Genomic DNA, 24,158 nt, shown 5'->3' with positions numbered 1-24,158 from the left:
CTCTCCTAACCGTACGAAGTAATACCTTTCCTACTAACTCTATGAGAATCCAGACACCAAAACGATATCCTAGTTTAGTTTTCACCGGAGCGTAGTAGATCGTGTCCTTCACCTACATCTTGCGATGGCATCTTATAGCTGTAGTTATATAAATATATTTAGTTACACCTGTTCCAAGCACCGCTAACCAAATACTAAGAAAACTAACTTATCCTTGGGGGTAGCGTAAATATAGATTAGAAATTGAGCATAAAATTGTGGAGAAAGTCAACAGGTTGGCATCAGAATATAAATTATTATAATGTATTTATATGAAATATTTCTTTTAATAAGTTTAATAGAATGGAACAATCAAGGTATTAGGGGAAATTCAATATGAGCCATATATTCTCGGGTTACCACTCAGGTTATTACTCCCAATAATCATTTACCAAAGGCGTGTCTTTCTCTCTAACAAAAAATATAATCCAAAATTAAGCAGCATATCCGCTTAGGGAGTCACAAAACTATCATTTAGCCCTTCTTTGTACGTGGCTTTATTTGATTCTTGTTGTATTCCATTTTATTCTTATTTTATTTGGCAACAGCCGGGATTATAATGTCAACGAACTGGACGCCAGTGGGGCACATTGCCTTACATTTCCGATCTTTGTTCGGGGCGGGGGACGGAAAGGAGCCCGACATAAAACAAATAAGTGGGCGGCGAGTCATCCAAAATCGCTTACACAATGCTGCAAGTAGGGTGGTCCGGGGTGGGGTGCCTCGTTTTACTCGTTTTGGAGTTGCAAACAAATTACGCAACTTGACAAACCGACAATGCATTACACTCGGCTGGCTGGCTGGCTGCGGCATGAACTGTCAGCGATGCATGGAAAGAGAGATCTCTGGCGTCTTTCAAATACCACTTGCACCCCAGCATCTGCAGGGGAACTCGGGGAATCCCAGGGAAACCCAGGGAAACTCAGGGAATCTCAGGGAACTAGGGGGTATAGGAGACATGGCTTTGTCTCCGCCGCCCAAAGTGTCATTGTACGAATGACTTACATTCGTGAGTCGCAGCAATTTGCTAACAATGGCAGAAGGCAATGCCGGAGACAGCGAGAAACTATCGATGCTTGGCAGATGGCCAGAGACGTCTCACTGTGAGAATATTGTACTCAAACGGAAAGTTTTGAACAAGGACATCACTTTGAAAAACATATCCTATACATGTTACTATATATTTTTTAGTAGGATGTTACTCCTTTAGAGAAGAATTCGGTAAGGAATACTAACACACTTTCTTTTCATATGTAGTAAACTTAGAGCTCAGATCTCAGGACCTTTTGTGAGCTAGGGTTAGGAAATGTGTTATGTTGACTTGGTTATCATCTACCTACCTATATACCAAAATTTGTTCAAATGGGAAAAGTTTTAAGAAACATATCCTCTTTTTGATACAACCCTATAGTCTTAGTAGACTTTGCTTTTAGGTATCTGAGGTTATACAATATTTAATAAATAATTGTTATATTTTTGTACCCTTGCTTAAAGCTCAATTCTCCTATTTTATTATATACGACAATGACGACAACTCCTCTCAATCCATAGATAAAAATGTCCTCGCACCTATTTATCACCCGATTAGGCACAAGGTTTTTTGGAGCAGGCTCTCAAGGCTCTGTTCACTTTGTTTTAAAAATAATATTAATGAAAATAAGCCAGGCCTAATGAAGACCTCGTCAATGGCTAGGGGTAGATAAAGATATAATTAGGAAAGCCGTCAGCAGCCCCTGTGCTGTGCTGTGAGTGAGAGCAACCCTTCTTCAGGAGATGAAAGTCCACAACAAATATAGCCTGATGAAGGGTGGTCTTTCGTCATTGATCCAAATTAGGGAAGACAACAAGTCACTGATTTATGCATGTTAACTAACAGGGAGGGGGAATTTGAAAAAAAAAAAAAAAAACATATTTTTGAAATTGAGAAGGAAGAATATTGAGAACACTTACCTTGAAAATAAGTCGCAATTGGAGAATCTCTTCTGATTACAATGCTTGATAAATTATCCAATATTAGGCATTACATTCAAGGGTTTTCTTTCCCATTTTTTCTGCTCCTGCCTGCTCCTGGGATTAGTGAGTGAGTGAATGGCATTTGGGTCACACGTCCTCATCTGGCTGGGATCAGGGTGCGGCTGCCAGGACTCGATAAACCACCTCCTCCCGGCAGCTACTCCCCAACCTTCCCACCTTTAACCCTCTGCTGGCCGTCTGTTGGCCGATTTTCCGGCCTTTCTCCGCCTCTTGAATGTGCAACTGCGACGCAATACCGCGAGTTGCGGCGCAAATCCTTACATTCCACTGTATTACACTGAAAGAAATTAAATAATGAAAAGAATATATGAAGAAAATACATAATTTAGTATATTTTATATATAGAAACTAATGCCCCAAGTGGCTTAGACAATTTTTCTCTCACTGCACCTTCATGGTTGTTGTTTTTTTGTTGTGTGTTTCTTCCACTGCAACCCCTTGCCCACAGTTCACTGTTCTCCTTCATCGATGACTCGGGAGTTGGGAATTCGAAGGGGCGACGGCGAGTGCTACGATGGGGGGGGGAACTCTGTCGGCGAATGCGCAACCAAAACAGAATGCCGCAATGTTGTTGTGAAATGCGCACAAAGCGGACGGCGCAACAGCGGGCAGAGGGCAGAGGGTAAAGGACAGCGACACAAAAGGAAGCCGCAATGGAGTTACGATAAACGGGGCTAGGACGACGCCGAAGGAGCGAGCGAGTGAGAACGAAGTGCAAGCGCAGACAGCATGACGGCGACGTCGGTCTTTATCGTAAGCTCTGCGACAGCGCACAGTGGGCCACAAAGCGAAACTCAAGAGGGATTAGAAGGAGCTGGGGGGGGGAGGGACAAAAGGATGGGTTTAGTCTTCAAAAGGATGTTGTGAATAAGGCAATCACCTTTGGTTGGTCTGTGGATAAGGGTAAATAAGTGAGTTTGCTGTGGGTATTGATATTTTTTTTTATATCCTCTATAGGATCTAAAATAATTTTATATATTAATTATTATTATATATTAGATATTAATTTTAATGTATTTCAAAAATTCTTTAAAAATTTGCAATTGAAACTTGTGGAACATGAAGTTCTGAAAATATTATTAAATATATATATTTGAGCTCCAAGTTTAATATTTAATGCGCAATTCTGCTGAAAGGATTATATCTTGACTCTTTCTTTAAATTTAATAAATTATTTTGATGCTTTAATATTATATTGCTTTTCCTAATGCTCAATAAAATATTTTTTAATAATGATCAAGTATATATATCAAAACAATACTTAAGTCCACATTTTCGCAGCAGAAAAATAATCAAAAATTACAAATAATGTAGTGCATACAAATATTTCACTTGATATTTTTATGGATTGCTTCCACTGTGTAGAAAAGTTGCCTGATTTTGGGTGATTTGGGGGGTGGTTGTAACACGTCGCACCGCAACAACAACAACTAAAACAACAACAACAACAACTACAACAACAACTAAAACAACAACAACAGTAATAACAACAAGAATCGGTAGTAGTAAAATCAGTAAAGGCTGCCCAGAGCATCGTGACTAAATTGAGTTTTGGGCTGTTGCTTTTCGATGACTGACTCCTGCCGCCTCCTGTGCCTGTTCCATTCCATTCATTCCATTACGGTAGAAAGGACCCCCTCCTGGGCAGGATGCAGTTGGTAGTTGCAACTGGGCGCTGATTGGCATGTTGCAGCCCCATCTTCATCTCTGCAGCAGCTCTCACTTAGCTCGGGACTACGTAAATTGACCCATTTACAACGCGACTAAAGAGTGTGCGAGTGTGAGTGTGCGAGTGTGTGTGTGGCGGCTAAAACAAAAAGAGTCCTGGCTGCCAGATGAAGAACTCAATTAAAAGATACGTATTTTTCGACAAGGAGTGCAAATTAAAAGGCAAATATGGCAATGCACGGACAAATTAAAATTCAATCACAAAAGAAAAAAACTAAAGGAAAGGAAAGAAAGTTAGAAACAATATGTATATTAAAAAAAATACAGAACTCCGAATATTGGAAGAACTTCATGAAATCCTGCTTAAACATTTACGATTGATAAACAATAAAAGCTAAAATAAGAAGCTATACAAATATCAATATATTTTGAAATGCAGAAAATAAGAGTCCTGGCTGGCTATTTTTAAGATAATTAAATTAAAAACTAAAAAAAAACCTACAAATAAATGAGTTCACAGCTAAACAAAAAACAAAGAAGGGCTTTAGACTCTTATTAAAAAATATGTTAAAAGGCACTTTAAGCCTAAGTAAAAAACAACATACAAAAAAAAAATTGCATAAATTCCTGCAAGTAAAAAATAAATATCACCGCTTAACACAAAAGGATATAAAGGGAAAAAAATCGTAATGAATGGCGAAACCGAGAGCAACAGAGCGCGCACCTAAAATGTGTCCTACTTTTTGGCATACAAACAGGACCGCTTTTCCCCTACGTCCTGCGTGCGAGCAGAACCGCCATATAAGCCCAGAAAGAGAGGGAGAGAGCAAACAGCAGGGCAGAGAGGGAGTAAGCGAGAGAGAGAGAGAGAGAGCGAGCAAGGATTCGGCGCAAATCGAGGGCGGCTGCTGGCCAAAAAGGATGCTGGCTGCTGGCTGCTGGATTCATCCTGGCAGGGCCCGTTTCAGTTGTAGTTGGATAGTAAAGGGTCTTGGACGTGTCGAAGCGAAGCGAACCGAACCGTTCTTTCGGAACCAGGTAGCCAGGTCCTCCAAGAGGCATCCTCTTCACAGAGGCCAGAGCCTTGCCAGAAAAGCTCGCCGAATTTATAAGTTAAATCAAGGAAACAGTTGAAAAGAACCGATGTATTTTTTTAAAGTGAATAAAAAGTGATTTGTGGCAAGTGCCGATTGCCCCTCTAAAGTGAAACTATACATAAACCAAACAAGGATCCATCCGGGACTCCAGATATCCTAGGAAATATCGAAACGTTAAAGTTTTTCGGGAAATCGAAACAATTTGCAGGGATTCTAGTAATATGTTGTAGAGGAAATCCTGGGCCAGGCCTCCAAACAAAAAAAAAAAAAACGAATACGGAAAAAAGCAAGGAAGCAGGACTTTTGATGGCACCGGGCAATACACACAAATACTTAGGCTCTCGCACACACAAACACACACACACACACACACACACACCCAAGTTAAGCAGCTTATTATACACACAGAGAAGGCCTGCTCGCTGCTCGCTCTCGAGGACTCCAAAAATGTGAAAAAGGATGCTGTGGACGCTGCTTTGGAGGCAGCTCCCTTACATGGGTCCAATGCATACACACGGGAGCACCGGAGCACCGGAGCACCGGAGTTTTCGAGCTCCACAGGATACACTTTCCCCGCCGAACTTGCAGGGTTGATTCCGGCTTGTTTACAAGCAAAACGACGGAGCAAGAGAGCGAGCGAGAGGGAGCGTTGAGAGAAAGAGAGAGAGGTCACTGGGTCGCTCCCATCCGGGATGCAGTCCGTTTCGGAATCCTGGCCACGCCTCATCTGCCTTATCAGCTTTTCGGCCCAATTGCCAAATGCATTTCAAATGCGTTCCACACAAAGTCTTGTCAAAAATCGCAAGAGAGAGAGAAGGCTTAAAAGAAGAGCGAAAGAGTGAGTTATATATAGGGGGGGGGTTCTGCTCGGTGCCAAAAGAGATAGCTATATACTAATACTATTCTGTTGCATTCCGGATCGGAATTCAACATAAATAACCCCCCTGCAAATTGTTTCGATCTAGTACATAAATACAAAAACAACAGAAATTACGCACAGCAAAAAACACATAAAAAAGGATAAAAAGGAAGCGAAAAGTGACAAGTGCACTGCAATCGGCGGCCGCCTATCGATAGTTATCGTAGGAATCGAAAAACCAAATAGAGAACCAGCCAAAAGCCAGCACAACGGAGACCGAAACGGAAACGGAGACAATGGGCGGCGGTGAAGTGAAGGTCGCTACCGTCGACGTGGAGGGCGGCGATAACATGGCCACGCTGCCGGTATCCCGTTCCCACACCGCCGGCAGCACCGACAGTGCAGAGAAGAACAACGCCGCCAACAAGGAGATGGAGCTCAAGAACGTCATGCCACAGCCGCTGCAAAGGTGCGATAAGCAATAACCGATAACGATAAGTGATAACAAGAAAACCTATTTCGGGGAAAAAATCGGGGTTGTGGGAAAAGGATATCGAAACTTAAGTGGGGGCGTACATATTTTCTTATGTCTTTACCTTGTATAAAGTCAATCAGTAACTTAAGAAGTATCATATCGATAATGATACAAATTTTGAGTTAAGAATCAAGGTTTTTCTTTCTTCTTGAGGTACTTATTTGGATAAATCCCTTTTTACATCTCTGATAACCAGAAGATACTGAAATTCATAAGGAAATTAAAGCTCATTTACAAATTAGTAATAAGAACTTGGTTTTCGAGAAGGTTTTAGAAATTCTTAAGATCCCTAAGAAGATCCTAAGAAAAAACTGAGTTTTAGACACCCTAATGTCCTTGATATCTAAGAAAATAAAATAAAAGATTATAGAACAAGAATACCAAAAGATATAGATCTTATTCATGGATTCTGACAGTGTAAAGCATTCATGTTTTTCAAAGCATAAAATAAAGAACTAGAGTAACTTAAAATCCATGCCAACTGTTAACTTTTGACACGATATACACTCAATTTCCGGCAGAACTTAGCACCTTATTTAAGGGGACTTTTCTTTGAGGCAAAAGGAGTTAAAAATCAAGGCCGTTCCCTGCTCAGAATTAAGCTAAGCTAATCCCTGTGTATAACAGCTTCACCCACTCACTCGCCGATACACACCACACACACCCACTTCCCTGTACATAAAGTATTGCTAATCCCAAGTACATATATAACTAAAGGTGCAATCCCTGCTCTCTCTTTCTCTCTCTCTCGTAACGAGGTGTAACCCCCCCGAAAACGGATTTCCGCTTCCGTTTTTCCGTTTTTTTTTGCGTTGTGTGCTTTCATACATATTTATATATCCACCTCGTCACAAAATAAATAGTGATGTTTCCCGCCGTCTCCCTCTATACCATAAATTGGAAATCAAACTATATATGTTTAATTCAAATCGAATCTTATAGGGTTTGCTACACATTCAAGCCAAATCCAAATAAGTACAGTTTTATGCCAGCGAAAATAACGGTACAGGGCACATACGAAACAAATCCGATAACGGGACCAATCGAACTATGGTAATGTGACAAGAACACCATGACCTACCCTAACCAAAAAACAACCAAATATATTATAATAATTATAAATATTAATCAAAAACCATGTCCATGAACCTCTGTTTCATAAAACCCTAAAAATCACACACAAAATTCTATCGAAGCTGAAATATATATCGTTTTTGGTTATATAGATAAGGATAATTAACTTGGGATTGGTTTTATTTGATTGCAATGTTTCTGATACAAGTAATAGTTCAAAAATATATATATCCCTTTTCACTTGACACCTAATTAAATGATTTTAAATACTCATCATAGAAAACTAGGGGAATACATCTTTCAAGCATATAAATTCTGCAATATATTCTCTTAATCAGGAATACTGAAAATCAAGTTTGATGTCCTGCATAATTTAAGGACTCTTCTCCTTCAATGCAAACAGATCGGATTTGATTCAGTTCTTGCACACACACTCACACAGAGAAGGAAAAGTGGGTTTTGGGGGTTGGGAAAAGCTGTGTGTGTGTGTGTGTGTGTATTTAAAGCAGTAACTAAACTGGGTCACAAAATAACTGCAAATAAGGCACAGTGGTTAGAAAATGGTAAAATACTTTAAAGTATTAATATAATATATAATATAATATACAACATTTTAAATGGGAATATATTGACTGAGTAAATTTAATTAATATAAATAGTGTAAACTTTTAGAAAGCACAAGAAACACTCTTTTAATCTTCATTATACAAAGATAATAATTAATTTTGTTGATGTTATGAGAGTTCTATCATTTTAAAGGGGAATCCTTTATTGATAATAATATTATCTACCGAAAACATTGCTTAGATTCCACTGTGCAGTTCGAGGACTGTCTCTGTGGCTAATCAAACATCAAATGGGGGCTAATTCAGGGCGGTTATGCTCTCGTGTCGTCAAGTGGAAATGCACTTGAGACCTTAGTTCGCATGCCAAACACACTCTTACACTACACTACTCTTTCCCGCACACCACACACACACACACCCACTTCCCTCACATTGAGAAAATCAAGACCTGCCAAGGGAGATGGGAACTTAGCGCTCCGCTCGACAAGGAAGCGGGACAGTGGGTCAAATGGTGGATCCAACACAACTCACACACACCCGTACACATCCGTATTTTTACACACCCACCACACACACCCACACACCATAAGTGCACCACCCCCTCGAGTGTTTACTCTTCTGTACATAATCGAATTGTGAAGTGGCATTTTTCGCAAGGCAAGGACTAATGGCTCCTTACCTCCATCCTCCGCAGGACATCGCTGTTCATTGTGACCAGTCTGGTGTATGCGATCCTCCTGATCGTCGTCTGCATCGCCTATGTAATCAGCGATGTGACCACACACCGACTGCCAGTGCTCTACTACGAAACGTTCTTCACATATCTCTACGGCGTCAGCATACTCTTCCTCCTCTATGTCTTCTGTTTCCTGCTGCAGGGTGAGTTTCCTATTACAAACGAAATGAATATTATAAGTTTGATATTTTCGATATGTTATTAATCATATTTAATCGATACATATTTCTGTTGATACAGAGAGCTCTTGCTGCAATGGCGGCAACGGCAATGGGGGCAGCAAGCCGAAACCACAACCCAAGGAGAAGAAGTCCAAGAAAGCCAAGAATGCCGATCCCGCCGATTCGAAGGATGCGAAGGGCTCTAAGGACTCTGGCAAGGCAGCCAAGGGCGCCGCATATCAAGTGGGTTTTCCGATATTATATTATACACTACAAGTCTTAAGTTTTAATGGATTAGCTTCCCATTAGCATTACTGCTAATATAACATCATTTTTTTTTTGTGTTAATCTTTGACCCTCAATTGTGATACATTTCACATGACCCAGTGTTCAATTAAAGGCAAAGCCTTGGCCAGAGCTTAGCTAATTAAAAGCCACAATTGGGGTTGGTTGGTTTTTTTTTTTTTTAATTCCATATATCTGTCGTTGACCTACCCCCAGGAAGCACCCGTGGACGCCGAGGTGGCCGTCACCCCGAAGAATGTGCGCAAACGCAAGACAACCCACAGTGATCCCACGCATGGCAGCTTCTTCCTACGAGTGGGAGCCATCGGTGAGTCCGCCTAATGAACTCCCTCACATCCATGTAACTCTGTGTAATGCATTCAGCTTTCGGACTGGGCGCCATGATCTACATTGGACTGGAATTCGGATCGTTCTTCGAGATACCCTTCGACTCGCCCTGCCACCACATCCTGATCGGAGTGAATCCGCTGCTTCAGATGATCTTCACCTTCATGCAGATGTACTTCATCTTCATGAACGCCCGGGTAAGTCTGAGGGGTCTCGGAGCCTAGCTCTAAACTAAAAAACTAAAGAACACTGTAAGCATATGACTACTACCTACTAAAACTACTACTCTACTACTACTACTACTACTACTACTGCTACCAAATACTACCTACTACTGCTATTATCTACGGCTATTCTATATACTCGTATGTTAAATGTTAAAGCCATCATAAGTACACGATACTCCCCATATACTCCCAAGCTCCTACTCAGAGTCCCCTGGCCCCGAAGAAGGGTAGGTCGCGAGGCGAGGTTAGTGTTAATTTACAGTCAAAGGATAGGTCGCGGCATTGTCAAAGTCAGGTTTCGGTTCCGGTATCCGTAAATGTATCTGTATCTGTATCTGTATCTCAATCGAACTCAATCCAAAACTCACCACGGACCTCTTTCAATTGGCGTGCTAATTGGCAGTTTTTTAACTTCAGTTCTCATCCATCCGCATCTGTTAGTGTATCTGTATCTGTATCTGTATCTGCATTTGCAATCACATCACATCTGCCATTATCACTCGCTTGCTTCTCTCAATCAATCAGTCAATTTCCAATGAACATGATAGCAAACAGACAACAGACTTTGAAACAAATAACTATAAAAGATCAATCTGATTTTAGCACTAAATAAATCAATCAAAAACTTGTTAATAATAATACAAAGTACTTGATAAAAATACATAAAATATTGTTAATAATACAAGATTGTTATTAAAAGTGTTTTATATTTATTAAATGTCTTAAAGATTCAAGTTTAATGAAAACAAAAATTGTATAAAAAGAGTAACTAAACATCAGATTGACCTCACATCGGGTTTATCCTTGATCCTATCTGTTTCTGAACACTATAACATTATAAATATATGTAGTTCCGATACCCCAGCACCTCAGCACACACTCACACGCCCTAGGACCCATTGAAACAGCCACAGCTCATTCATACATATATCAATCCATATTCATTCATTCACATTCAACCATATTCATTCCATCCAATCCAAAATCAAACGCATAATCATTCTTAAAATAAAAAATTTCGAAATTTTGCTACGTAGTTAATTTAATGAACCATTTTTGTGTACATAATCCCACAACTCCGCCCCATTCGATCGCGATCGCAGACTAGGCCGCCATTTCAGGTACGATATGCAACTCATTTTCTACTCTCTACTCTACTCTACTCTACTGTATACTGTACCCTCTAGCCCTAACAACTCAACCCGTACACCTGTACCCAAAACCCGTGTGTACCTGTACATCAACCTCCCCCGAAAACCCAAACGCTCATTTCGCTCTCACCATAAATGTGCATACCCATGTATATGATACTATGAACTAATCTAAACTCTATAAATATAATATGCATATGCTACGATATACGATAATCCATAGTCTTAAAAAAAACAAGTTAATATATATATCTCTAAGGGTTCGACCGTTTGGTTTTTGTTCTTTGGTCACCAGTGTTCCTGCAGAGATCGGGGTTTTCTATATCATAATATATCATACATAAATGAAGCTGTGGTCCGATTTAAATAAAGGGATATAAATGTCTCACTTTTAAAGATTAATCCCTATAGATTCAATGTAGGTTTTTTAAACGAGATCTATCTATCTAGATCTTGGGCGAAGTACCCATCTCTGGAGGAGCACTGGCCGACAGTTCTTGTTTTCTTCGAACTGAGTTTTTTGCCCGTAATCCATAATCTACATATATTTTATGTAATCAATGTACTCACCATGTCCTGGCCGCCGAAAAGCTTTCCGCCGTACTCAAGCGCTCTGCGCACTCCTTCTCTTTGTCTGTCTCGTTTTTCTCCGTCTCTCTGGGATGATCTCCTCCTGCAGCTGAACATCCACCGCTTCAAGGTGATCGCCCGCTTCGGTCTGATGCACGTGGTGGCCACCAACATCTGTGTTTGGATCCGCACCCTGGTCAAGGAATCGCTGCTGGAGATTACCATCTATCATCAGAAGAACGCACCGGAGCCGGGTGCCTCCTCCATTGCTCACTCCATACGGCAGCATGCGCTCCGTCATGCCGGCACTGTGTTACGCACCCATGCGGGGCCGAACAGTGAGTTCGAGGTCCTGGACGGCGAGGATCTGCTGCCCAAGGATGTGTACAAGAGCGACAATGTGCTGTCCAAGCTGGTGCGCAACACTGTGGACGGGATCTCCAAGAGCTTGGGCATGGGTGGCGATGCCATCACCACGACCACAACCACAACGCGGGCACCGTACACCACACCGGGCTACCAATGGCACAGCACTACTATGGCCCGCAAGCTGAAGAAGTTTATCACCAGCACCGCGGCCAGCACGGCTGCGGGCAGTGGCGGCAGTACCACCGCCTCTCCGGGCACCACCATCACCACACCGAGCACCACCTTCAGTCCATTCACCACCACCAGTTCCATCATCAGTTCCACCACAAGCACAGCCAGTTCCATCATCACCGCCAGTACCACAGCCAGTCCCCTGGAGAGCAGCAGCAGCAGCAGCAGCAGCAGCAGCATCTTTGGCAGCGAATCATCGCCCTTTGGCGGCGGCCTGCAGCGAATCCTTTCCAGCGCCGCACCGCCGAGCCTGGCGCCAGTCGATGGGTTCGGTTCCGCAGCAGCCACGCCCGCCGGCGGCAACTCCAATTCCAACTCATTTGTGGACTCATTCCTGGCCAGCACACTGAGCCCGGCCATCAGCAGCACCACCGAGGGCGGTGGCGCCGGCAGCATTATGAACAATCTCTTTGGCCAGGGACCCATGGAGAATAGCTTCCAGACGTATACGGATCTGGGGCACGAGGAGTCCACCGGTCTGGTTAGCTTTGAGAATTTGGAGAGCCTGGACAATATATATCCGGCGGCATTGTCCTCCAACATCGGCACACTCAACTCCACCGCCTGCGGACGGATCGACATTATGGGCACAATCGTTTACGACTCGGCGCCGTATCTGTATCCATTCATCATCGAGTACTCGCTGATCGGGGCGGTGGTGTTGTATGTGATGTGGAAGCACATTGGCCGCTATCCGGGCAGGATGAACGATGAGGATCTGGAGCATCGGCTGGAGGTGATGCTGTCCCGCCGAGCGGTGGCCATGGCCCAGCAGGCGCGATCCGGACGCGTCGACTGCGTTGGCTCGTCGAAGGGCCTGTTCTTCGGGCTGCTGCTGCTGGTCGGGGCCCTCATCTGCCTGATACTCTTCTTCGTCTTGGTGCGCCATCAGCAGTTCTCGCTGTTGGCCATTTACCTGGCCGACGCCAGTCACTGCATCCTGATGGCCTTTGCCATTCTAGCCATCATAGTGGGCTTTATAAGGTCGGCATGCGGTCACCCATTCGAACAATGGCTGTACAGTGAAAATATAGAGAGATTACAAGTGCATATCGAGAGGGAAAAATCTAAAGAAATATATATAGAAATATATATATTGCACTCGAAAATATCAATGCAATTTTAAATATCGATAATTATCACAGTTAACGTAAAAATTATCGATATTATGGATAAAATATTAGAAACAAGTTTGTTTATTATTTTAATCAGCGTTTATTTGAACTCTTTTTAGTAATCAGTTTATATTAGTTTAGAACATCAAACCGAAAGTAGGTTTATCAAAATTTTAAGAATCGAATTTAGCATTCAGCAAGCAAATTAATGTTTTGAATATTTTGAATTTTGCATATCGATATATCAAACAGAATATCAATTTAACGTTTAAATATTTATAGCAAAGTAAAATGATCGCCTTATAAATCGGCCTTCTTTTAGTATTTTCCTTTTTTAAAGGAAATGCAAATTTAAATAACAGTTTTTGGCTTTATATTAATGATTTGAATATATTGACTCGATATATCAAATAGAATATCTTTTTAACGTTAAAACATTTATCGCAAAGTAAAATTATCGCATTGTTTCAGTATTTTCCTTTCTTAAAGGAAATACAAACTTAAATGAAAGTTTTTGGCTTTATATTTTCGCTGTGCAGTCCATTTTATCCACGATCCTAACTATCAGCTAGCTTTACTAATAATTAATATTTTTCCTTAAATAAAAAATAGGGTAAAGAACCTGAAATTCCGCTGTGAGGAGCAGTCAAACCTGAACGACATCTTGCTGCGCATCTCGGCCTTCGGCCTGTTCACCTACTCGGTGTTCAGCATCATTGCCGGTAGCTTGAAGGTCCTGGAGAGTGAGCCCAGCCTCCTGGTGACGACCACCGGCGGCGTGGCCGTCTTCCAAGTGATCCTCCAGCTGCTGTTCATCGCGGACGTGTCCCGGCGTCGCGTCCACCTGCCGGAGCATGATCGCAGCAAGCCCGGCCGCCAGATTGTCACCTTCCTACTCATCTGCAACGTGGCCATGTTCGCCATCTACACCTTCGAAGCTCAAAAAGTATTCGCCAATCCTGTAAGTAGATATGTACGTAAGCGAGACTGAGTTAAGTAAGATGATTAACGCTCTCGTTCTCTACTCGTTGTTCCAATTGTTATATCTAACCGATATCTGTACTCATTAATGCATGCTTAGGATTTATAAGTATTAAGAGCAAGGAGCTTTAATATTAAACATAAACTTAATTATTAGAAAATATTTAAACTAAAATTAATCGTTTCTGTAATGCTTTTCGGGTTGCTTTAAAAGAAATACATTTTTAATATTTACTACCAGCTAGGATTGTACATATATCGAGAGAAAAGTTATCGCAGTTTGATATTTGAAATATCGAAAAATATCATTTTGAATCGATTAATTTGAATGAATCTCTTTTTAAACATTTAAAAGGTTTAATAAATGGAAAGCTAGGAAAAACTTTGATATTTGTACTTAAAAGAAACTATTTTTACATAACCAAATAGGAAAAGCTTAGATTCCTTCATTTTTAACAAATAATAATGTTAATGTTATGACTTTCTTGTACTTGTTTTCCTGCTATATCCATATATATATTAGCCCTATATAATAGCCCTGCATGATTAATTAATGTTTTAGCTGAGAAGTACCTTACGCTTAGGCTTATCATTAACCTTGAAACCACACAAATACATCCACAGGTTCAGCTGGAGTTCTACGGCTTTGTGCCCTGGTCAATCATCCAGCGCATCACACTGCCTCTGTGCATCTTCCATCGATTCCACAGCGCCGTGACACTTGCCGAGATCTGGAAGACCACCTACAAGGCACGCCTGGAGTAAGATGGCACACATGGCAGCGTCTACAGCCTGGAGGAGGCTCTATGGGATGCGGATGTGGGAGTTATGATGAAAATGCACCAAAACCAAAATGTAGCGAACCCAAAAACAAAACAAAAGCAAACGCAAAAAACCAGAAATCAAGTGAAGGAGAAGAGTTAGTTTCTAATTACGTATTAAAACAAAAACAAAAACAAAAACATATGCATACTACATATAATATATACATTAATGCAGATATGAATATATTCTGATTTTGTGTTCTTCGTTTTCGTTTTTTAGTTACTAAGTTCACGAACGAAACGAGATCGATTAACCCAAAAAGAAATCCGATGACCGATAACGATAGCACGCGCCTTCTCATTTGCTTCCCATTATTTTTTTTTACTTTGTTAAAACTGTGGAGAAAAAGAACTTAAGAACTAAGTCATAGCGTTTACAGTTTCGCCCGCACGCACCCATTATTGCATCTGAGTTAAATATTTAATACTATTAAATTAAATACCTATGTTTATAGTATACATTATAAACCTTATTGTTTAGTTTACACTTTAGTTTTAGTTTCGTCTCCAACACCGCCGCAATATCCATTGTTACTAACGAAGCGAAGGTTAATATATACATTTTATATTTGTTTTAACCCATTAAAACCCCAAACGATAACAAAAACTAAAAAAAAATCGATTAAAAATTCACATTGCGAATAAGATGGAAATTATTCGATAACAAAATGGTTGTTTACTTTTCGCGTTGTTTCGCGATTGCGATTTTTGGGGTACAATACAATACACTTACACACTCATACACATTTTGAGGGAAAACACATACACAGACACTCACGAACACACCTTAAGCAATGCCATGAAGAATGCAGCCACAGGAAACGGAAATGGAAACGAAGCGAAACAGGAAACGATAACAGTTGGAACATGTTCACACTCCTGCATTCGGAATCAATTTTTCAACTTGACTTTTTCCACTTTTTCAACAACAAAACAGTAACAGCCGAACAACAACAACAAACTGTGATGAATTCTATGATTTGTTTCACAATTTTACACCTATTTTTGTGTTATTTTTCTTATAGTTTCTCAGCCGCAATTAATTCACCAAACTTTTGTAAGAATTTAGAAACCACAATGGCGCTAAGACAACTTCATGGCCAATTGTAAAAACAAATTCCCACAGAAAACAAAAAAAAAAGAAACAAAACAGGAAAAAAACAAAAAAGAAGAAAAAACATACAAAATTTGGGGCGCATTCAAAGGGCCAAAAAACACACAAAAACAAATAAAAAAATGAAAAGAAAAACCGAAAAAAAAAACATTTTTAATATATACATTATATAAAAGTTTATAAATGTCCATTTTTTGATTATTAGTAGTGATGTTAAAGAGCAAAACAACATATAATTAAACGGTAAACAAATAATAATAATAATAATAATAAATTGAAATATGTATGTATGTTATAGGAGAAGAATCTCGGCTAAAAACCATTGAACTTTCAAAAACAAAAGAGAAAATCAACAAAATACTTGAACGAAACAAAATGATCAACTTTTTCCCAGTGAATCCCCGCATTTATGATCGAAACGAAGAAAAGATTGAGCAAGGATTAAGGAGCTCCGAAGCAGGATTGAAACCATTGACAAGCATCAAATTGTTTACAATTTACAATGTTAAAACAAAAAAAGAATGGAAGAGAATGAAGTTTGAGACGAAGCAAAAGCATTTTGAAAAGAAAGATATATATTGCCACGTATATCTATAAATATATGTATACTAACCCACCAAATTCAAAGTATTTCAAACGTTTTATACAAGGAGACGGAAGTCGAGTCACGAAGAGCCGTCTTTAGCCCCCCAACATTATTATAAACATTATCTTCTCCCCCAAAGAAACCTTCAAACTTGTATTCCTCTCCAGAAAAAATAACGAAATGAGGCGGGAAAAGACCAATGAAAATGGAGGGAATTTCGTTGAAATTTGTTGGCAGAGAGAAGAACACTAACTACACACTGCCCACTTGCCCACAGAGATCGGCGATTTATAATCTATATACATATATATATATATAAAGCATTAACTGTAGGCGAGAGCGCAGCAGCAGTTCAGAGTTCAGTGTCGCAGAATACGTATTCAATACTCGTCGTAATCGTAATCCAATCAAATGTAATGTGGTAGCAAAGCCAAAAGCAAACAGAATTAAAGCCATAAGTATGTAGAGTTCAGCACACACACATACACGTACACCCACACACAAACACACAGACAGTCAGTCATTAATCACGGATCAAGGATTCTGATACCGATCGATATTTACGATATATTCAAAAGTTTGCGAATCAAATTCAGTTTGAAACTTGTACTTGCGTGTAGGCCCTTAGAGATTGTACTTGAAAGCATATATAAGCCACAAAACATTATATTACATATACATATATATAATATATAGTTATATATTAATATAAAATTATAATTATTAATATATAAATATATGATTATATAAAAGCCATTGTTTTTGTCCTTAACATTTAGTTTAAACGTAAGATCGAATCATATTTTATGCCGTACAACAACGTGAACCAGGATTGGAGCAGAAATATTTATTAAATGTTTCAACTAAGTTGTATAATTATAAGTGAGAGGCAAGGGAAGTTTACATAATGGAATTATGTAAGGAGAAAAGGATCATGATAAGTAGTATTCAAACCAAAAAACAACCAAAACTCCCAAGCAGACAAAAACTTAACGCACAATGATAACAAAAAACAAAAAAACAACAGCTAAAGCCCAACAAAACACACACAAGATATATATATACATATATATATATAGGCGTACTTATATATATATACTCCGTAAGTATATAGACAATTTCAATAACTGATAAAATATATATGCATATATATATATATACAGAAGAAAAGCAAAATTTACATGCATCTCAAAAATACATTTTCCGCATTAACCGCATCGAAAACAAAAGAAAACTTAACAATTACGACGACAAAAATGTGTGTACGCGATGGAAGGAATATTATAAAACCAAAAATTACAACCACAACAAAATTACAAATTATTAATTACAAATTAAGGATAATGATGGCTCAGCAAAACCAAGAAAACAACTCAACAAAATATCCAAAAATTGTAAGCAATTTTTTAAAAACATTCGTCGTATTTTAGATACGAACAAAAACAAATCCAACAATTAACAACATTTCCACATTTCCTTTTCTGTTATAAACATTCATTCATACACCACACCATACCATACACCATTCATACACCATACATCACATTCATACATTCATACATCACACCCACACTCGCTCAGTTGAGTTCCATTGCATAACGAATACAAAATGAGAAACCAAAAAGAAAATGAATGAAAGTAACAAGTTTATGGTAAACGAAGACAAGAAAGGCATACAAGTAATTTTAAATTGAATAAAAATTAGTATTAAATATGTACAACAAAAAAAAAGTGTCTTTTTATTTGTTTCCAATGGGGTTCTTCTCTGTGATAAGGAAATCAAATCAGTTTGGTATTTATAACCCTGAGTGGGGTAATTCTACCGAAAAACTGTAGAAAAACAGGTAATATCTACAAAAAAAAAATTGAAACCCCTTTTTTTAAGCATGTCTAATCCCAAGTGATTAAGTAATGTGTAGGTCTGATTTTTGTATCCCTGAGCGAGCAGTACAAACAACTTCTTCCCCTTCAACTTTCCTCTTGTTAGAATCTTGAACTAGAAACCTTATGCTTTATAAAATAGTTCATGACAAGTTTATTTATATAAATAAATGTATATTTTTCTTTTTCACAGAACTTATAAAAGCCCAGTGTTTGATGCAAGAAACTTTATTTGATCAGTCTTGGACTTAAGATTTATTTTTCAATGTCTATTTCAATTCTTAGTCTACACTTTGAATAAACCAGGAATGGAAATTATAGGGTCTTTCACATCGTAAGAAGCTTCTGACTGAAATTATAATACCATTCTTTGAACCGATATTTACCTATATTTATATGACAATTTGTTCTACAAATCAAAATCTAAAAAACTCATAACTAAGCCAAAAAAGCATAAAATTCAATTCGGAAAGCTGTTCTGTACTAGTTTTTGATATATTATTAAATCTGCATACTCAATTTTAAACTTAAACCAATTTAAAATTTTTCCAATTTTTCAAACCTTTACAGATGTAAAAATTTAATCATAAAATTACACAAAAAAAATTTCAAAATTTGTTTTCTGTCTGAGATGGCTAGATCGACTCTGCTTTCGATGCTGATCAAGAATATGTATGATTTATAGGGTCGGAAATGGCTCTTTCGTAAGTTATAAGCTTCTGACTGAAATTATAATGCCATTCTTTGAGCCGATATTTACCTATATTTATATGACAATTTGCTCTACAAATCAAAATCTAAAAAACTCATAACTAATCCAAAAAAGCATAAAACTCAATTCGGAAAACTGTTCTGTGCTAGTTTTTGATATATTAATAAATCTGCATACTCAATTTTAAACTTAAACCAATTTAAAATTTTTCCAATTTTTCAAACCTTTACAGATGTAAAAATTTAATCAAAAAATACAAAAAAAAATTTCAAAAAATTGTTTCCTGTCTGAGATGGCTAGATCAACTCGGCTTTCGATGCTGATCAAGAATATGTATGATTTATAGGGTCGGAAATGGCTCTTTCGTAAGTTATAAGCTTCTGACTGAAATTATAATGCCATTCTTTGAGCCGATATTTACCTATATTTATATGACAATTTGCTCTACAAATCAAAATCTAAAAAACTCATAACTAATCCAAAAAAGCATAAAACTCAATTCGGAAAACTGTTCTGTGCTAGTTTTTGATATATTAATAAATCTGCATACTCAATTTTAAACTTAAACCAATTTAAAATTTTTCCAATTTTTCAAACCTTTACAGATGTAAAAATTTAATCATAAAATTACACAAAAAAAATTTCAAAATTTGTTTTCTGTCTGAGATGGCTAGATCGACTCTGCTTTCGATGCTGATCAAGAATATGTATGATTTATAGGGTCGGAAATGGCTCTTTCGTAAGTTATAAGCTTCTGACTGAAATTATAATGCCATTCTTTGAGCCGATATTTACCTATATTTATATGACAATTTGCTCTACAAATCAAAATCTAAAAAACTCATAACTAATCCAAAAAAGCATAAAACTCAATTCGGAAAACTGTTCTGTGCTAGTTTTTGATATATTAATAAATCTGCATACTCAATTTTAAACTTAAACCAATTTAAAATTTTTCCAATTTTTCAAACCTTTACAGATGTAAAAATTTAATCATAAAATTACACAAAAAAAATTTCAAAATTTGTTTTCTGTCTGAGATGGCTAGATCGACTCTGCTTTCGATGCTGATCAAGAATATGTATGATTTATAGGGTCGGAAATGGCTCTTTCGTAAGTTATAAGCTTCTGACTGAAATTATAATGCCATTCTTTGAGCCGATATTTACCTATATTTATATGACAATTTGTTCTACAAATCAAAATCTAAAAAACTCATAACTAAGCCAAAAAGGCATAAAATTCAATTCGGAAAACTGTTCTGTGCTAGTTTTTAATATATTAATAAATCTGCATACTCAATTTTAAACTTAAACCAATTTAAAATTTTTCCAATTTTTCAAACCTTTACAGATGTAAAAATTTAATCAAAAAATACAAAAAAAAATTTCAAAAAATTGTTTCCTGTCTGAGATGGCTAGATCAACTCGGCTTTCGATGCTGATCAAGAATATGTATGATTTATAGGGTCGGAAATGGCTCTTTCGTAAGTTATAAGCTTCTGACTGAATTTCTAATACCATTTTTTGAACCGATATTTACCTATATTTATATGACAATTTGTTCTACAAATCAAAATCTAAAAAACTCATAACTAAGCCAAAAAAGCATAAAATTCAATTCGGAAAGCTGTTCTGGGCTAGTTTTTGATATATTAATAAATCTGCATACTCAATTTTAAACTTAAACCAATTTAAAATTTTTCCAATTTTTCAAAACTTTACAGATGTAAAAATTTAATCATAAAATTACACAAAAAAAATTTCAAAAATTGTTTCCTTTCTGAGATGGCTAGATCGACTCGGCTTTCGATGCTGATCAAGAATATGTATGATTTATAGGGTCGGAAATGGCTTTTTCGTAAGTTATAAGCTTCTGACTGAATTTCTAATACCATTTTTTGAACCGATATTTACCTATATTTATATGACAATTTGTTCTACAAATCAAAATCTAAAAAACTCATAACTAAGCCAAAAAAGCATAAAATTCAATTCGGAAAGCTGTTCTGTACTAGTTTTTGATATATTAATAAATCTGCATACTCAATTTTAAACTTAAACCAATTTAAAATTTTTCCAATTTTTCAAAACTTTACAGATGTAAAAATTTAATCATAAAATTACACAAAAAAAATTTCAAAATTTGTTTTCTGTCTGAGATGGCTAGATCGACTCGGCTTTCCATGCTGATCAAGAATATATATGATTTGTAGGGTCGGAAATGGCTCTTTCACATCGTAAGAAGCTTCTGACTGAAATTATAATGCCATTCTTTGAGCCGATATTTATCTATATATATATTTATATTATTTCTAATTATTTTCCCAATAAAATAATAAAAACGAAAGAATACTTTACCCCATCAAAAGGCTGGACTGGCCACATTCAGATTCAACTGGAAGCTGGCCCATCTATAGTCACGGCTATCCGGGTCACGCACCAGGCACATCAGTGGCGTCGGCTTTCCTCCCTTGGCAGGTGGTAGTTCGCGGATGAGCTCCTGAAGACCGGCGGCCGTTACATAGCCCACGGCACAAACCGAGGCCTCCGTCAAGCTGAACCCGGCGGATCGCACATAACCAAAGACTTCGCGGCTGCACTGGCGGCGCACGCTGTCCCGCATCTCCGAGGTATCGGTGGGCAGCCACAGGCGGCACATTGTCTCTAGTTGCGACCGCACCAGCTGTGCTGTGTTGGCCGCACGGATGTGCACCCGCTTAGTGGCCGTCTCCTGAAGGCGACGCTTCTCGCGTACCCTTTGCGCCCGCAAGCGCTTCAGCTTGAGCTTATGGCTTTGGCGCAGCTCCTTCCGCTCCCGCTCATTCAGATCCGGCAGCGAGGGCTCCACGTGCACTGGTGCCGCCTCATCGCGCTTCAACTGGCGCCAGCGCTTTTTGTAATCCGCAGCCGTGGGAAGGCAAAGCAAAGCATTGTCCTTTACATGGCCACGGGCCACGATTCGAAGTTGGATCTGGATGATGGCCTCCTCGGGGAGGGGTTCTGGCAGAGGTTGGCGCTGCTTCAAGCACTCAGCGATCGCCTCCAGTTGCTGCCGATGCCGCAAAACGTAGAAGCCCATAGAGCCACTGGCAGCTGGAGCGTCAGATGAACGCCAGTCTCGCACCAGGTGTTTCCAGGGAGCACTGAACGGACTGGCCACCGCCAGTTTCCTGTAGTTTGTGCGCTTGTTGGGCGGCAGTCGAAAGTAGCGGCCACGCAATTCATCGGCCGACGCAGCAGACTCTTGGGCACCTGCTACTGTGTCGGGCAAGTGCATCTCAGCGCCCGCCTCTCTGGCCACCGTATCCAGCTCCCTCAAGCCACCGGGCCTGGCGCCCCACATAGTCAGCGTCAGCCAGACGATCATGCCATAGCCAGCCGGTACAATCACATCCCAGCCGCAGCCATATGCTAGCCTCTTGTAGCTGGAGTTCTGAGAGCCTGGTCGCTGGATCAGTATCAAGGGCACTGTCTGCATTTCCTGTTCGAAAGCACATGGTGCTCCTGGAACCACAGCATGCTGCTGACGCAGCTGTTCGTACGCCTGCGTGGTCATTATTCCTGTGGCCAGTCTCTTCCGCGCCTCCTTGTCCCACAGGGGACTCCCTGGTAGACCCTTTGGCTGACGCATTAACAGCTCTCCGGCAGTGCAGCTTGGCTGTTCTGGAGTTCCCTCGGCTTTTGTACGCTTCTTTGGTCGCTGCAGGCGTGGATCGACGACTTGGTAGCCCATCACTAGGTTAGACAGCAGCTCGCTGGGCGAACTCAGCTGTAAAGCCGCCTGGCAGTAGTCGGTGGCTTCGTCATGCAGCTCTATCTGTCTCGGACGGAGGCTAGCGGCCAAGACGCGTTGCGCTCGAGGTCCCGTCAAACGAAACCGATTGAAGGCATGCTGCAGCAGCACCAAATGAATAGTTTCGTCCGAATTGGAGTAGCTGGGCTGCGGCTCAAAGGCCTTGGTATGGGTCCAAAAGCGCAGGGGTTTCTCTGAAGGTTTCTTTCCATTGAGATTCTTCTTCTCCTCGCTTGGTACCTCCATTTCCTCGTCAACTTGCTCGTTCAATGGTAGCTTCTGTTGTTTCTCTGACTTCAGCTGAAAGACTTGCAATAATTGATCAATGGTAGCTTGAGCAGCACTGGGATGCAGCCACAGCCAGAGGGTGCGTTCTTGCTCATCCTCTTCCTTTGGTGGACACCAGAGAAAGCTTGCCCGCTGCAGAGCTCCGTGCGGATACTGGCCGTCTGCGAAGAGCTCCACGCTGCCCTCTCGCCGTCCGCTAACATAGGTCTTGGCCGCAATGCCCAGGCCGCACTCGGAACTCGTTAGCCTGGCGAATCCTTGGCGCAATGCATCCAAACTGCCACGCAGCTCCACACAGCCGTAGAAGGAGATGTCCTGCAGCAGACAGTGCTGGGCACTGGCGCGATAGCAGGCGCGGTAGGTCTTGTCGCAGCTGGCGAGGGGCAACCGGTGACCCCAGCGATCGACCATGTGAAAGCGCTTTGCGTGCCAGATGTGCGTCTCCAGCCAGACATGTCGCCTCTGCCGGCGTATGTACTCACGAAGCAGGTTCTTCGGCCGGCGGCGATACTTCCTCGAGGGACGCTTGCTGTTCACCGGCTGGTTGCCGCCTTTGCCCATCTGGGACTTGTGCGCCTGGCGGTACTTACGTGGCAGCCGCTTCGGGTGGTGCGACATCGCCCGGCGGCGCATGTGCTTGGGCAGCGTCTGGAAGATCAGCTTGCTGCTGCGCTGCGTCGTCTGCTCGGCGTCCGCGATCAGGCTCCGGATCTCCTGCAGCGCTCCGGCCGCATAGTGGTACGTGGTCACGTGTGACGGCAGCGTCACTCGGCCACCCAGGCTGGAGTCGTATTCCAGCTTCTGGCTGCTCATTGTTGTGAATTTAAATTTAATTCAAATCCAATTCGGAGCAAGAAAAAAAAACAAACTAAAAGCGCGGACATGTGCCCGCTCTTTTTCGTTTACAAGTGT

At 40.1% G+C, this 24,158-nt stretch overlaps 2 protein-coding genes and 1 long non-coding RNA gene across 49 annotated transcripts in view; 1 reads left to right on the top strand and 2 right to left on the bottom strand.

The window, feature by feature from the left end:
* OtopLa (proton channel otopetrin-like a) overlaps positions 1-15,539 on the top strand; it is a 25,399-nt gene extending 9,860 nt beyond the window's left edge. For 13 of the 47 annotated variants that reach the window (XM_086839058.1, XM_086838565.1, XM_086838999.1 and 10 more), the window contains 8 exons: positions 7,175-7,285; positions 8,567-8,751; positions 8,849-9,012; positions 9,271-9,382; positions 9,439-9,599; positions 11,460-12,934; positions 13,678-14,038; positions 14,671-15,539. In XM_086839058.1, coding sequence (XP_086695184.1) covers positions 7,175-7,285; positions 8,567-8,751; positions 8,849-9,012; positions 9,271-9,382; positions 9,439-9,599; positions 11,460-12,934; positions 13,678-14,038; positions 14,671-14,811 — 2,710 coding nt within the window. In that variant the 3' untranslated portion in view covers positions 14,812-15,539. Of the gene's footprint in view, positions 1-3,823; positions 4,780-4,830; positions 6,167-7,174; positions 7,286-8,566; positions 8,752-8,848; positions 9,013-9,270; positions 9,383-9,438; positions 9,600-11,459; positions 12,935-13,677; positions 14,039-14,670 lie in introns of those variants that run through there. The other 34 variants (XM_086839096.1, XM_086839167.1, XM_086838862.1 and 31 more) reach the window with 10 other exon arrangements.
* LOC147645169 (uncharacterized) lies at positions 307-8,693 on the bottom strand. The gene is made up of 2 exons (XR_015273414.1): positions 8,552-8,693; positions 307-2,350 (listed from the first exon to the last, which is right to left on the bottom strand). It is a non-coding gene; the product is annotated as an uncharacterized LOC147645169 (long non-coding RNA).
* Pop1 (POP1 ribonuclease P/MRP subunit) lies at positions 13,142-24,158 on the bottom strand. The gene is made up of 2 exons (XM_020956443.2): positions 21,524-24,158; positions 13,142-14,024 (listed from the first exon to the last, which is right to left on the bottom strand). The coding sequence occupies exon 1, from the start codon at positions 24,057-24,059 to the stop codon at positions 21,528-21,530; it is 2,532 nt and encodes an 843-aa protein (XP_020812102.2). The 5' UTR covers positions 24,060-24,158; the 3' UTR covers positions 13,142-14,024; positions 21,524-21,527.

Source organism: Drosophila serrata, unplaced genomic scaffold (genome assembly GCF_035046125.1).
Source record: "Drosophila serrata isolate PLE 108 unplaced genomic scaffold, ASM3504612v1 contig_3, whole genome shotgun sequence".
In the NCBI taxonomy this organism is placed as follows: Eukaryota; Metazoa; Arthropoda; class Insecta; order Diptera; family Drosophilidae; genus Drosophila; species Drosophila serrata.
This window is presented reverse-complemented; position numbering and strand designations above follow the sequence as displayed.

Bases quoted from the DNA above. Each gene is read 5' to 3' on its own strand.
- Pop1 (XM_020956443.2), bottom strand. From the start codon at position 24,059: ATGAGCAGCCAGAAGCTGGAATACGACTCCAGCCTGGGTGGCCGAGTG.